General features: G+C 40.7%; 2 protein-coding genes across 2 annotated transcripts; both read right to left on the bottom strand.

Annotated features, from left to right (window-relative positions):
* Positions 1-2,005: 2,005 nt before the first annotated feature.
* tmem35a (transmembrane protein 35A) lies at positions 2,006-5,893 on the bottom strand. The gene is made up of 2 exons (XM_021561069.3): positions 5,625-5,893; positions 2,006-3,490 (listed from the first exon to the last, which is right to left on the bottom strand). Exons 1-2 carry the CDS (start codon positions 5,742-5,744, stop codon positions 3,128-3,130), a joined length of 483 nt encoding a protein of 160 aa, XP_021416744.1. The 5' UTR covers positions 5,745-5,893; the 3' UTR covers positions 2,006-3,127.
* Positions 5,894-6,213: 320 nt separating this feature from the next.
* arl13a (ARF like GTPase 13A) lies at positions 6,214-15,179 on the bottom strand. The gene is made up of 10 exons (XM_021561068.3): positions 15,032-15,179; positions 11,026-11,148; positions 10,834-10,904; positions 10,467-10,716; positions 10,069-10,174; positions 9,630-9,838; positions 7,837-7,942; positions 7,391-7,658; positions 7,126-7,233; positions 6,214-7,031 (listed from the first exon to the last, which is right to left on the bottom strand). Exons 1-10 carry the CDS (start codon positions 15,049-15,051, stop codon positions 6,976-6,978), a joined length of 1,317 nt encoding a protein of 438 aa, XP_021416743.2. The 5' UTR covers positions 15,052-15,179; the 3' UTR covers positions 6,214-6,975.
* Between the last annotated feature and the right edge of the window lie 47 nt (positions 15,180-15,226).

The following is a 15,226-nucleotide window of genomic DNA, read 5'->3' as shown; positions in this document are numbered from 1 at the left end:
CCAAACCACCCATCACACCACCACACCCGGCCCCCATCTGACTCCTCTATACACACCCTCTCCCTTCAGTCTCCCTCCATCTGAAGCCCTCCTCTGTTCCTCTGACCCCTTACCTTCACACCTGTTGGATACCCCCTCTCAACCTCCTGGCACTTCTCCCCTTAGTCATAATCACCATCGTCTCTGCTCTGTACCATGCTCCAGCTTTCCTGCCATCTTCACATTGGCACTATACCCTTCCATTTCACATACCTCAATCAAATGACTTGAACCAAGTGCCCTTCCTCTCTGCACATGCTGGACCCCATTCACTCGCTGGCTTTGTCCAAACACTCTTCACTGGCATCCTATTTAACTATACAATCCTTTTACATCAGCTATGACCTTGAAGAAAGTAAGGAAGCAGTGTTAGATTGTTTGAACAGAGCCATTTTCTTCACTCCACTCTTTTGGCACTTGCTAGGAAACATTACTGATGTTTCTTTGCAGTAGCCACATCCATATCATGCCCATCATGTCACCTGTCTTTTCAGTTTTACCTTCCGAAACTCCACTCCCCAGCCCATCCCATCAGCGGGTAGCCCCACCCCCCTCACGATTCATCATCATCACTCTTTCCTCCCCCTTTTTATTTGGTTCTGGCCTCCTACAGGAAGACATTTGGATTCCCATTTTTTGAAAGAAAGAAAGAAAACAAAAAGCAGAAAACGCTCACCTCATCGTTCACCGATAACGTTACTCAAGCAAATTGGGATTGGAAGTTTTAAAAAATGTTGAAAGAATTAATCTGTAAATAAAGCTATTAAAGTCTGTGTAAATTCATCCAAAACGTGTATTTTGTACTATGTGCTTTTAAGAAATGCACAATATTGTATAATTATCGATGATTTTGTGTGTTTGCATTTGCGTGTGCGATTAGTAGTCTTCCCTGTGTGTGTGTGTGTGTGTGTGTGTGTGTGTGTGTATGTGTGTGTGTGTGTGTGTGTGTGTGTGTGTGTGTGTGTGTGTGCGTGCGTGCGTGTGCGTGTGTGTGTCTATGTGTGTGTAAAAATCTGGGGTGAGAGGCTACTTTTATGATGCTGGCGAAACAAAGTCTAGTGGGAATTATATACTTGGGGAAAGCAGAACGAGCATATTCATTACAATAGAATTGTGGGCGTATGCAGTTAACCATGCTGCATACATGTGCATATTTATTTAAGAAATCACAGATCTTGACCCAAGTTGTGTGACACGGAGCACCTGCTCCCTCTGGTCAGAAGAAACACAAACAAATATCACGAGTCCACTACAGGTTACCTTCACTGATTCAATGGCACCCAACTCCTTTCCCAACCGCCCTTAAACCACAAATGGATCCACATATAAAAGGCAACGATCCACTTTCTCCAAAAATGCCACTCCTACTGGACCAAACTTATCTTTATCATAACCATGTCCATCAATGCAAGGCTCGGGCTCTGAGCTCCTCACAACACCTTCCACCCCTTCCATTTCACCTCCAGAACTTGAACTGGCGTCCGGCTCACATGTTTGAACTTGACACCAATCTTCCTCGACATACCCTCTCCCTTGTTATTGCGAGCTTCAACAGATTCAAATCCCTTAGTCTTTTCAACCTCCTCTCTCTTTCCCTAAAACTCACCTCACATAGCCAATTACCCAACTCTTGAAAATATTAATATTTTCTAAGCCAAAATCTCTTTTTAGCCCCCTCGAGAGACACGCTAAGCCCTATACTTCCTCGACTTCAAACTCAACCCATCTGCCAGTTCGCTTTCCTTCCTACATGCATAAACCGATGTGAAGGTAATGATTTATATACATAATTGTGTGTAGTAGGCTCATTCACTTCAAGGATCCAAGTTCAGGTACTCTAAATTTGCAATGAACTGAATGCAAATCCAAGCGTTCATTCTTCTTTTTACACACTTTATGTTTGGAATGTTTTTCAAATAACTGCTGACTTGAACTGAATTAAAACGATACACAATGAACACACAGCTTGGAGATCCACCTGTACATTTTTTTATTTAGCTCATCTTGTTTTACAGAAGTATTGTGAATGTTAAAGACCAACTGAACAACTGTTCATCTGACTAAAAACCTCCCTTTATCTACTCATCATTACTGAAGGTAGCACCACTTATATATTAATCAAATACATTTACATTACAAGAAGAACCCAGTGGTAATGTTAATACTCATATGAATACTTATCTAATATAGTAATTCAACAGAATACTGTTAAAAAAATCCAAGCGCAAAATAGACTCACAGATAAACATAAGCCTTTGTTGTCACTGGATGTAAAGAGAGACCGTCCTTTATTAAGAGACAAATATCAAGTCCTTTATTGGACATGTCAATTGACACAGCATTTGACAAAGTAGCTGGACTACTGACTGTGTTCCAGAGACATAGAGACAGCACTAGGCTAGCAACCATAGACATATTATGTATGTGCATAATTGCTAGCAAAATGCCTTCCTATAGGTCTCTCCTCCATATGAGTTCTTGAACAAAAGTGTTGGGTGCAACAAAGTGATTCATCAATTTGTGATGAGCGAAAGACTTGTCATTTGACCGTTCAATTTTTCTTTGGGGAAAAGGGGTACATTTTCATGCATAGGAATACTTACAAGAAAATCGAATTAACAGGTAAAAGCTTTAACGAAAGTAATCTGAATTCACTGAAATGATTCACTTATTTTACTAATACCAATGGAAATATGTGATACTGTGTATTATATTTAAATAAATGTGAGTCAATATTCACCAACAATATATCTTGAACAGTGGTGATAGGATATGAGTTTGTTTTAAACCATTTAATGTGAACTATGCTTAATTGTTGTAAAATAACAATTGAATTCAAGGGATATCATTAGCTTCCTAGCTAAAATGTAAAAAAAATAGAAAAGTACCAATCTTCAATAGCGGAAAACATTAGCAGTCTCAAAGCCAACAAAGTCACTCAAATTAGTATTTGTGTCAAAAAGAAACATAAAAATATCACTTGTTAATAGCGACTGTGTTTCTTTTGAATCAGAATTGCTACAATCCAAAGAAATACACAAGGTTCCATTTTGCTGTTGCTCTGCCCACACTAGACGATTGGGCTGGATTAGGACTGCTTGACTTTGTTCTTTTCCTGGACATTGATGTGTTCTTCCCTGCTCTCCTCCCTCTCAGGCCGGTCCTCACTCTGGCGGGCAATGAGCAGTCGGCAGGTGAGCAGAATGCCAAAGACCAGAGCATGAGCGTATCGTTTCAGGGGGTCTCCTACTAGCTGGTGGAAGAAAAGGACCGCCAGCATGACCAGCAAGAGCAGGAAGTTAGCCACGTCCTTGGGTCTCCCTGGAACCAACGTCAGAACCACACCACAGCCCACCTCTAGTGAGCCAATGATCTTACGGAGCAGCACCGAACTGATACCCATCTTCTTTAGACCTGGCAAGGCCTTTGCGTAGCTTTTGTATGCCCTTTTCTAAAGAAAAAATGTGAGAGAGAACATTTCAGCATTCATTTTCATAGATATCAAAGAGAGAACTTGCTCATTAGTGGTATACTATAGGCTACAGTATATACTTTCTCCGATTTGTAGAACCTGTAAGGAAGTTCCAGTTCTATATCAACAGTTGGAGTGAGACGATACATTTAATGTCTTAACAGAAATGACGCATGGCCTCTCATCCGCTCGTCGTCCTCTTATGCCATAGTTTGTACATCTCAATTGTCAGTAGAAATCACGTTTGTTTAAGCAAGTCAGCCATATGTTTTTTTAAAAGGCAGTAAATGAGGCTGAATGAACTGTTTCCCTGCCAGACAAGGCTCCGCTGATAGCCAGGTGTAGCAGTGGTAAGGATTCACTCCATGGTCCTGAAAGGAAAGCTCTGCTGTCGGGAGAGCTTTATGTAGTCCTAACAGTTTGTGGGCACCGTTTGTCACCGTTATAGTGCAATTCATGTTTTGATAAGTGTTGGGTAGTGGCTTTGCTGGCATGCATCTAAACATTGTTTTGTTGTTGTTGAGGTTGCCCCACCAAGATGTACATGCTAAAATCGCCACTGACACTAACAGATGCTTTTCTGTTGTTTTTCACAAAATAGTCTAACTATAGGGTTTAAGAGTTGTACTTGTAAGTAGCCTATGCAAGCACCACCAAAAACCACTGTCCTTGATATCGGCCTATTACATAAAATGTTAAATCGTTGGGGCCTGCCGAGTGGTGCAGCGGTCTAAGGCACAGCATCGCAGTGCTAGAGGTATCACTACAGATCCGATCACGGGCTGTTTCGCAGCTGGCCATGACCGGGAGATCCATGAGGCGGCACACAATTGACCCAGCTTCGTCCGGGTTAGGGGAGGGTTTGGCTGGCCGGGATGTCCTTGTCCCATCGCGCTCTAGCGACTCCTGAGGCGGGCCGGGCACATGCACGCTGACAAGGTTGCCAGATCGGATGCACATTGGTGCGGCTGGCTTCCTGGTTAAGCGAGCAGTGTGTCAAGAAGCCGTGCGGGTCGGAGGCGTCAGGTTTTGGAGGACACATGGCTCTCGACCTTCGCCTCTCCCTATTCCGTACTGGGACAAGACTGTAACTACCAATTGGATATCACTAAATTGGGGAGAAAATGTGGTAAAAAGTACAAAAATAAACAAATAATAATAATACTCAATGACCAAAATATAGGCTAATGAAGGGGCCTATTCGTCATATAATAAGAATTACATTAGAACATATATGAATGAAGAGAAAAGCACAGATGAGCATTAACATCATTGGTAGGGAGAGACTCAACATCAGCCCCACACCGGTAGGTGCACCCCTAGCTGATTAAACTCAACTCCACGATTTGCAATGGAGTTGAGTGGGGGCTAGTGTCGGCGGACTGGAGCTCCGACATCACATAAAATGACGTTTTTAACAAAAACGACTGATTTCAGCACCCAAAGAATAGCTCGAAATTACACAGAACAATGTCGTGATGTCGGAGCTCCAGACCGCCCACAGTAGTCGCCGCTCAACTCCATCATAAAGAGTTTAATCGACTGGTCGGCTAGTGAATCCCAGAATTTGACTATAGAATTTGTTCGAATGCGCTGCCTAGGCTAAAATGTACCTTCAAATACCGTTTTTAAGTCATATTTGGCTAATAATAACAAATAATTCGCCACAAAACACTACTGAACAAACGTGTAGGCTACTGTTAGCCTATATCCTAGTCTTATCTTATTTCAAACAAACAGGCCTATTTACCTGTAGCCAATTCATTCGATTTCAATTATGTGGGCTTATCTGAAATGCCTAATGGTAAATATTTAGTTTTTTTGTCATAAGTCATGTATTTCTATCGTCAGACTTCAATAAATAATTGTGCCTATTATAGGCTATATAATAATGCAGCAGGTACCATCATCTCCTTGCTTGCTTAAATTCATTCCCAAGATTGAAACAAAACATACATTAAAATCATATGTATCGGTTAGATATTATATGCTATTTTATTTCATGATCCAAATGTGGGTCAGCAGCGCACAGCACATTAAAGTCTGAGAGCGTCCATAGCCAGAACAATGGCTTTCGCTTCCAGCTGCGGTTTGTTGCTAAAGGTTTACTTACCATCTCACTGTACGCATCTTTGCTTAATCTTGGTGTGAGCTTTATAGTGCCCATGAAGACGAAAAAAAGACCAAGAGCAAAAGAGAGGGCCACAATTGTTATCGTCCTCGGTGAAGCCATCTTTAGTGTTGTGTGTCCCGGTCCCCCCACCAACCTGTGTGTCTCGGCGCGGCCGCTATTTAGTGCAGGCCTATTCACTAAAACAACTGGCTGTAATGTATTCTCTCCTGTGAATATGCTGAGGGGGGTGGGCTTCTCGAAGAGCGACAAAAATGGCGAAAGTGAATTTGTACACAGGTCCAAATGCCCAATTATGAAGCCCATACCAATATATATTATCAGCTTATATGTAATATGATTACAACAATTACGAATGGATATTATTTGAACACAAGAAAACCTTTTTTTATCAGAGTTTTTTTTCCAGCATGCATAAGTAAATAATAGCTAATACCGAATGAAATAGGAAACATGGTTACATATGGCTGACTATTAGTTTGGCGCTTGACCTATTGTTTGGACTGTTTTGAATCTGGGTCAAGCAACAGAGCATTATCATCTTCAAGGTGAACAAACACGAGCAAACTTCAAGGCATATGGTACATTGTAAAAGGTAGCACGTGATTGTTTATTGTACATTTCAATTTTGTATTTGTTCTTTCTTCAAAATTGACCTGGTGGTGTTATCTCTTAAAATTCTATTTTCCTTTCACTGACCATTTTGTGTTGTTGAAAAACAGGGTCTGTGAGACATTTGTCAAACAGTCATATAAAAAGAAAACGAACATTACAAAAGCATGTCACTTTTTCCATTAAAATTACAATATACACAGATCAACTCTATTCATATTTATGAGGGATTAAAATATTTTGGCCAGTACATTCATCATGTTTGTAAACAACTGTTTACTTATACTGCAGATAATTAAGTAACCACTAATAAATAAATATTTCATGTAACATATTTTTGGTAAGATAAAATAAACACACATTTCTCAGGGGGTGCATTGTGGATTTGCAGTTCCTGCACAGTAGCAGCGAAGAAAAACATCCATCAAGTATTTTGAAATTGTCCTTCAAAAGACGTTGAATACTCCAGTTGTAATCCATACGTTAGAAATGTGAGGTAACAGAATGGAAAAAGAGGTTGTGGAGGATTTGCAGGCAGGGCATGTCTCCCTCTGTCAATCAGTCAGTCAGGTAGCTGTCTGGGTGGTTTGCAGGGAAGAGGCTGGGGGTGAGTCACTAAGGTGTCTCAGCGTGTTTAGAAATCACTGGAGTGCTGCCCTTGCCAGGATAGCAGACTGCGTCGTCACACACTGACCTAGGACTCTCTCTCAGCCCTCTCCTCTCACTGGCCCTGATTCTGTCGCTCTTTCAGAGCCAAAATGGCTTTTCGGTAAAGATCTATCAAGAAACAGGGAAATCACATATCTCAAACAGTCTCATTTTTTTGCGTTGCATTTCAGTGTGAGTTAAAAAGGAGAGACAGGGGGCTCACCAAAGGTCGCGGAGAGGTCAACTGGCTGGGAGTATGCTCCTGGCATCTTCTCAGAGTTTATCCTGTTCTTTTTCACTTTCACCACTTTTTTCTTCTTCTTCTTGTCCCCTTTATCAACAGATGAGAAAATGTGAACGTTATCAACTCAGATGAACATTTCAATATTAAAAAGTGCTAACAACGTGTTGTAACCTGTTAATACATCATAAAACATGCTCCGATACATTGGAGGCAGATTGAAGTGTTGTTCGAGGAGCACAGCTACCTTTATTTGAGTTGTCTTTGTCTTCGTTGTCAACTGATTCTGGGAGCTCTTGGGTCTCTTCCTTCACTTTGGCTTTACGTTTCAGCTTCCTTCGTTTCGGAGGTATTAGGGGACTGTTGGCCTTCTCTTTCTGCACACTGTGTTCTGGGTCTGCCTCTGTGCTACCTTCCTCCTCCTCCGCATTCTCTCCTTCGCTTTTCTCTCCTGTGTCCTTAATCTTCACCTGTTGTTTCTTCTTTTTATTAAGCCTCTTTTTCAGAGTGCTCTCCTACAATAAACAAGGCTTTTCAGTTCACATATTCCAGCAGTGAAAATGAATGTGCACCTCCAGATCTACTAAAAGTAGTAGATTGTTTCACTACAAATAATCAACTGGAATCTTATCAAGATCAAATGGATCTACAACTAAAGATTATCAGTTGATTTGTACATTTAAATGTCTTTACCTTTTTCAAGATGTTTCGAATGGGTTGTAGCGAGGGGGTCTTGGGTCTTAGGTCCCTTTCATGAGGGCTTTGTACTTTACGAAGGTCATTTTTGCTGGCACGGATTCTACACATAGACATTTCACATAAGAAAGGGTCCATACCATGATGCTTTAGCTAACATGGGCCACGTCTTTGCAGTAGTCCATGGATACATTCTGTGAATGCAATATTAACACATTGGCCAAGGCAGATGATATCCTGTCTAACTGAAGGCACATCCCACTCATGGGCACACCATGTCATTTCAACGTGGAAATGTGGATACTAATTGGTAGAGAAGTTGATCAATGAGATTTCAACCTTTATTCACCGACTCCAATAGACAGACAGAAGGTTGTTGAATTCCCAATGTGTTATCACTATGCTTTCAACCATCTAAAAGGACACCAACGTTCAAATGGAAATACAATGTCAGACATTTTGTATTTATACAACAACGTAACGGGTTATCACTGTGCATTCCCTAATAGCAGAACCAAATGGATTGCAGTTGAGATTACATTAAAAGTACATAGTGCAAGTGATCAATGCTGTTCAAGATTCTGCTCAGATTATTACAGCAATTGTGAAGCTCTCCACAGACCTGCGGCCTTTGCATGCTATCTTGAACATGCACGCTTTCTATGATTACGTACTGTAAGAAGACATTTACAGTTCCAGTAACCTCAACATTTGTCCATGGAAGTGTTACTCATTTTAAGGTTGAATAAATACGGTTACATTAGTTTGTAAGATAGCCTTTACTTTAAGCTATTTACTCTTACGACAAAAAGATAATTGAATTGTGTTTGGTTGACATTGTAACCAAATGTCAACATTTAAAGGATATGCTTGGATAATTTCATTTGAGCCACTGGCTTAATCCTATTATTTAACTTGTATTTTTGGTTTATTTGGAGATGTGAATCCAACATATAATTTGTTTACTTGTCTGGAAATCTACCAATCCTCCATCGTTAACACAACGGAAAGGTCAAATGCTTTATCTAAATGTTGAAAGTGCGTGGGCGACGGAGAGAAACAAAATGGTGCAGTTTGAGGCCATGTGATAGGGCCACTGGAGATGGGGGTGTGAGCAGGTGGGTCTGGGCAGGGGGGATGTTGTGGATGTTTGTGTATGTCGTCTTTATGTTGTCATTTGTATGTATATGTTTTGTATTGTAAAACAAAAAAAATATATAAAATCTTTGAGCTATTGTTTAATAAAATATTTAACAATGGCTGTTGATGACTTTGCAAATGCTATATAGGCTTAAATAGTATAATTGATGATATTTGACCTAATAAGTATGGTTTCATTTAATTTGCCCTGTTAAACCTACCCTTTGGAATGACTTCAATAGCAACAGTGAATATATTTAGTTATTAAGGGATCTCTCAATAATCATTCTCACGATAGCACATTGGTAGTAGTCAGTGACAAAAATCAAAGCTGAGTTAGTTAAAATCCTGGATGGGAAACCAAATGAATAGCTTTAGATCAACTCTCCAGTAGGAGGTGCTGCTATATTTTTTAAATAGTGTATATGACGTTGAAGTTCTGAAATAGTTTCAAAGGTACAAATTCAACATATTTTATACAGGGTGTGTCTACCTTGAAAATTGTATTGTAACCTTAAATGTCACACTCAAAGCAACAGTTTCTATTGATTACTTTTTAAAATCCACGTCACAATACGTTGACAAATTACATTGAAACAACGTTGATTCAACCAGTTTGTGCCAATTGGGATAGTTATGGTCGCTCTTACCTTTCCTCTTTGGGCTTGCGGCTCCTCTCCATCTTCCCACGCCTGTCCCTCTCGTCTGGTGCTAGAGGTCTCCTGTCCCTGATGTCCCTGATTATGCGAGAACAGAGTTCTGGGTAATCCAGATTGACAGCACGCAGAAGCCAGCGAAGACCCCGCAGCGTCTTCCTGTCTGTCCACCTCCGCAGGTCTATTAAGGCTGAGCAAGGCTCCTAGAGCGAAAAGGCACAACATAATCAAATCTATGTAGCCTACATGGATTTCTGTCTGTCTATGTATCTATCTGTCTCTTGAACATAATAAACATAATCTGTCTGTCTGTTTGCCTGGCTGTCAGTTTGTCTGGCTGTCTGTCTGGAGCTTATGTCTGGCTGTCTGGATCTTCTGTCTGGCTCTTCTGTCTGGCTGTGTGGAGAGAGGTGTGTGTGAGAACTAGACTCACAATGTGGCACAGAGAACGGCTCTGGTTCACCAATCTCTCCAGAGACAGGAGCTCAATTATCTCACTTCCCAGCAGGGCATTCATCTTGTCTTGCTTGTTGGCCAGCCTAAAACACAACACAGTTTATTCAGTGGATTCAAAAAAGGAAAAAAAACTACACTGAAAGCACTAATCAGTTTCGTTACTGTGCTTCCTTGCCCACTGTACCATGGCAACACTAAGGTTTTAATGTAGGTAGTATAGATTATCTGTCACTTTGTCATGTACATCTCATAGAATATTGTCTAACATACTTATAAACTATAAATATAACAAATATAGCTTTACTTTTTATTTTAAGGTTGATCAAGTATGAATATTCACATGAACTCAAACTTGATATAAGAATTAGTCCTTACACCAGTAGTGGTTTTCCCGCCACTCTAGGCTGCTTCAGCAGGTCCGTCAGAAGTTCCTTGACCTCTTTAATCCTCTGCCGGTCACTGGAGTCCACCACAAAGATGAACCCATGGACCTCCCCATAGAGATCCCTCCAGGACCCCCGCAACTCCGGGGCCCCACTGATGTCCAGCAGGGTGACCAGGAAGTTCTCCACTCTCAGCTCCGTGCGGACACACCCATGTGTTGGACCCACGTCCACCGGGGGCACTGCAGACAGCGAGAATAGTTACAAGAGGACCTCAGTCAGCCATACGCAGATTTCTGTGTAATGTCTACTGCAATGTTACTGTTAATTGTTTTGTATTGAAGTCACTGTTACATTACCTCTTAACATCCCCCTGACAGTGGATGTTTTTCCTGCTTTATCAAGACCGACCACGAGTACATTGACTTTCCTGTGTGAAAATACGAGACATGGGGCTGGAGTTAGCATATGGAGCAATTTAAGTCAGAGTATTTGTAATCACAAGTGACTGAGGGACTGTGTTAATCCATTTGAGAGAAAGTCATTCTTACCTGATGGGTTGCTGGAACTTGGAGACCCAGCTGCAGCAGTTGGTTATCAGGTTGAACATGTTCAGTTGTGGTGAAACAGAACAAGGTGAGCACAGCGGCAACCATCTTCTCCTCAGTCCCCACCTGAAAGAAGAGCTCATTATGACACAGGGTCGACGTGCAAACTATAGACTTACAGAATGACCGTTGCTAAGTCAGCTGAGGTAACAAAGGCTACTGTCAGGTGATCAGGGTCAGGGCCAATAAACCCCTGAAGACTTCAGAGCCATTTAGATCTTACTGTAAAAGTCGATAATTTCTTTCATGTTTGAAATCTCTTTGACAAAGGTTAGCAGTATCTGTGTGACTATATAAACTGCACTAATAGAAAAAAATACTCTTTGTAGAACGTAAAATGGTTCTTCAGCTGTCCCCAAAGGGGAACCCTTTGAATAACTCTTTTTGGTTACAAGTAGAACCATTTTGGATCCAGGTAGAACCATTTTTGGCTCCATTAGGACCATACATGGAACCCAAAAGGGTTCTACATAGAACCAAAAAGGATTCTCCCTGGAAACAAAAAGGGTTCTTCTATGGGGACACCCAAAGAACCCTTTGAACCCTTTTTTCTAAGAGCATGGGTTATAGTACCTGGCTAAACTAGGTAACTTTGTTTGTACCCACAGTGCATTCCTATCCCTTTCGGGATACACTATTCATTGGGTCTGTGCATTACCTGCTTACTGTATATCCTTTTTGCTATCCCCATAAACTATCCATAAACTAGTCCATCGGTTTCCACCATGGGGTTTGTTTTATTGTTTTACAATGCACAGCATAAATGTATATAGACTCTCAACTACATGTTATGAAACTGTGTGGCTGAACTGGCTGGCACAGACTGATTACATTAAGACACGGTAGCCTACCAGTTGTCTGACAAATCTTTGTACCTGTGTGTAGTCTGCCACAGACTGGTTCTACACAAATAGCAGGTGTGTGAGTGTGTCCATCTAAGGTGTGCTAAATAAATCCAGCAGGCCTCAGCTCTCTGCCCTCTGCATCTGCTCAATCTCCATAAGCTGCCTAAGCCCAGACTAGTCAGGTAGAGCATAAACTAGCAACAAGACTTCAAACGACAGCATGGTTATCCAACTTTAGTAAAAAAATCAAATAAAACACACACACACACAGTTGAAGTCAGACGTTTACATACACCTTAGCCAAATACATTTAAACTCAGTTTTTCACAATTCCTGACATTTAATCCTAGTAAAAATTCCCTATCACCACTTTATTTTAAGAATGTGAAATGTCAGAATAATAGTAGAGAGAAATATTTATTTCAACTTTTATTTCTTTAATCACATTCCCAGTGGTTCAGAAGTTTACATACACTCAATTAGTATTTGGTAGCATTACCTTTAAATTGTTTAACTTGGGTCAAACGTTTTGGGTAGCCTTCCACAAGCTTCCAACAATAAGTTGGGTGAATTTTGGCCCATTCCTCCTGACAGAGCTGGTGTAACTGAGTCAGGTTTGTAGGCCTCCTTGCTCGCACACACTTTTTCAGTTCTGCCCACAAATTGTCTATAGGATTGACGTCAGGGCTTTGTGATGTCCACTCCAATACCTTGACTTTGTGGTCCTTAAGCCATTTTGCCGCAACTTTGGAAGTATGTTTGGGGTCATTGTCCATTTGGAAGACACATTTGTGACCGAGCTTTAACTTCCTGACTGATGTCTTGAGATGTTACTTCAATATGTCCACATAATTTTCTTTCCTCATGGTGCCATCTATTTTGTGAAGTGCACCAGTCCCTCCGGCAGCAAAGCACCCCCACAACATGATACTGCCACCCCTGTGCTGGAAGTTGGGATGGTGTTCTTCGGCTTGCAAGCCTCCCCCTTTTTCCTCCAAACATAACAATGGTCATTATGGCCAAACAGTTCTATTATTGTTTCATCAGGCCAGAGGACATTTCTCCAAAAAGTACAATCTTTGTCCCCATGTGCAGTTGCAAACCGTAGTCTGGCTTTTTTAATGGTGGTTTTGGAGCAGTGGCTTTATCTTTGCTGAGCGGCATTTCAGGTTGTCAATATAGGACTAGTTTTACTGTGGATATAGATACTTTTGTACCGGTTTCCTCCAGTATGTTCACAAGGTACTTTGCTGTTGTTCTGGGATTGATTTGCACTTTCCACACCATAGTACGTTCATCTCTAGGAGACAGAAAGCATCTCCTTCCTGAGCGGTATGACGGCTGCACGGTCCCATGGTGTTTATACTTGCGTACTATTGTTTGTACAGATGAATGTTGTACCTTCAGGCGCTTGGAAATTGCTCCCAAGGATGAACCAGACTTGTGGAGGTCTACAATTATTTCTCTGAGGTCTTGGCTGATTTCTTTTGATTTTCCCATGATGTCAAGCAAAGAGGCACTGAGTTTGAAGGTAGGCCTTGAAATATATATCCACAGGTACACCTCCAATTGACTCAAATGATGTCAATTAGCCTACCAGAAGCTTCTAAAGCCATGACATCATTTTCTGGAATTTTCCAAGCTGTTTAAAGGCACAGTCAACTTTGTGTATGTAAAATCCTGACCCACTGGAATTGTGATACAGTGAATTATAATGTGAAATAATCTGTCTGTAAACAATTGTTAGAAAAATTACTTGTGTCATGCACACAGTAGATGTCCTAACAGACTTGCCAAAATATTAGTTTGTAACAAGACATTTGTGGAGTGGTTGAAAAACTAGTTTTAATGACTCTAACCTAAGTGTATGTAAACTTCCGACTTCAACTGTATATACAATCTAATTTTGGAAATCTGTTCCCAAGTATTCCCACGCATAATAGAGATGTGATTGTACACAAATGTAAGCATGGTTTGAAATTATTATGTTTTAGTGAAGTATTATATCTGTGGTCAATTTGTAGTATACAAATTATGTGTAATTGTGGATGTTCATAAATTCAGTGCACTCTGGCGTTCGTAGATTCAGAGCGCTGTCAGATTGTCCTTTCTTAAATTCAGAGCGTTTCACTCTCGAGGCGTTCAGAGCCACAGTAGGGTTGATCCAAGCGTTGTCACAACTGCAGTCAAGCACCCAAGCTAACTGGCTAAAGTTGGCTAGCTACTTCCAGTCACAATTGAGAGAACAACTCACTGTCATTTTACTCGCCCTGTCAGAGCTGGTTAGGCTGATTTCATGATATCTAGATAGAGAGTTGTGGTGACTCTAACTGTGCTGCTGGCAACAATTGAATAAAACAAATTTGCCGACGTTTTACTGACACCGGTCATATTCAACAGGTGTTGCACATTCGGAAATTCATCAGTTATTCTGTACTCTGGCTCATTCAGACAGAGTCCTCTGAAATCGGAGTAGATAGCCAGAGTGAATTTATGTTTCCCGGCCCCTCGACCATCCGCGCAAGAAAAAAATCGGCCCAAAGTTGATCCCTGACCTACAGTATATATTTTCAATATTCATATTTCTTATTGATACGGTTTCGGGTGTCAGGTGAATTATTTATATATTAAATATGTTTGTCTCTATACAAATTCCAATGTAGCAATAAAAGGCTATTTAAATTCAGACATTTAGACCATAAAAGTGCAAATTAAGCACGTTGTCAGATTAAAGTAAAAATAAAAAACTGACTTCAATAAAACACGTCACTGACTGTAATGATGAATATTGATATGGTTGAATCTGAAGACAACAGTGTGCTTTATTAGTTAACAGTGATAACCATGTGTACAACCTCAATGTAAACAATGTGCAAAAGCCTAAATGCATTGCCCATCATATAAATTATGCAAAACTGTATTAGTCCATGACAAAATATCCAATCCACACACAGCATTGTTCACTCAAAAAGTCGTTCATATTACTTGTTTAATCCCGCAAGTAGAACACTTTCACCACTGTTCTCAGGGGTAAATCTATGAAAATAGAAGCCACGTGAAATGATAGATAGAATATAAATAAAATGTAATCTCAGCATACTTACAGTAGGATGTCAGTGTCCATACGTGTGTTTCTCTTGTGGCATCTTGTATGTACCAGATAACTAATCAGGGCTCAATAATTCCACTAATCCTGTGGTCACCTCATGTAGGTGGTGCAACCTGGGAAACACAGTGGTAACCTGTCTACCAATCATTCGGGTGTTCGTTAGATCTGCCTTCAACCGGATAGGTTGCTC

This window comes from Oncorhynchus mykiss, chromosome 14, assembly GCF_057628025.1.
Source record: "Oncorhynchus mykiss isolate SJ-2025 chromosome 14, ASM5762802v1, whole genome shotgun sequence".
Taxonomy (NCBI): domain Eukaryota; kingdom Metazoa; phylum Chordata; class Actinopteri; order Salmoniformes; family Salmonidae; genus Oncorhynchus; species Oncorhynchus mykiss.
The sequence above is the reverse complement of the archived record's forward strand: the minus strand, read 5'-3'. Positions and strand labels throughout refer to the sequence as shown.

What these genes read in the sequence shown, in the direction of transcription:
- tmem35a (XM_021561069.3), bottom strand. Translation starts at nt 5,744, where the DNA reads ATGGCTTCACCGAGGACGATAACAATTGTGGCCCTCTCTTTTGCTCTT. An exon ending in AAGATGCGTACAGTGAGATG is followed by an intron (nt 3,491 to 5,624) that starts GTAAGTAAACCT and finishes TTTTTTCTTTAG; the next exon opens with AAAAGGGCATACAAAAGCTA.
- arl13a (XM_021561068.3), bottom strand. Translation starts at nt 15,051, where the DNA reads ATGGACACTGACATCCTACT. An exon ending in TGTCAGGGGGATGTTAAGAG is followed by an intron (nt 10,717 to 10,833) that starts GTAATGTAACAG and finishes CGCTGTCTGCAG; the next exon opens with TGCCCCCGGTGGACGTGGGT. An exon ending in TTCGAAACATCTTGAAAAAG is followed by an intron (nt 7,659 to 7,836) that starts GTAAAGACATTT and finishes TGTTTATTGTAG; the next exon opens with GAGAGCACTCTGAAAAAGAG.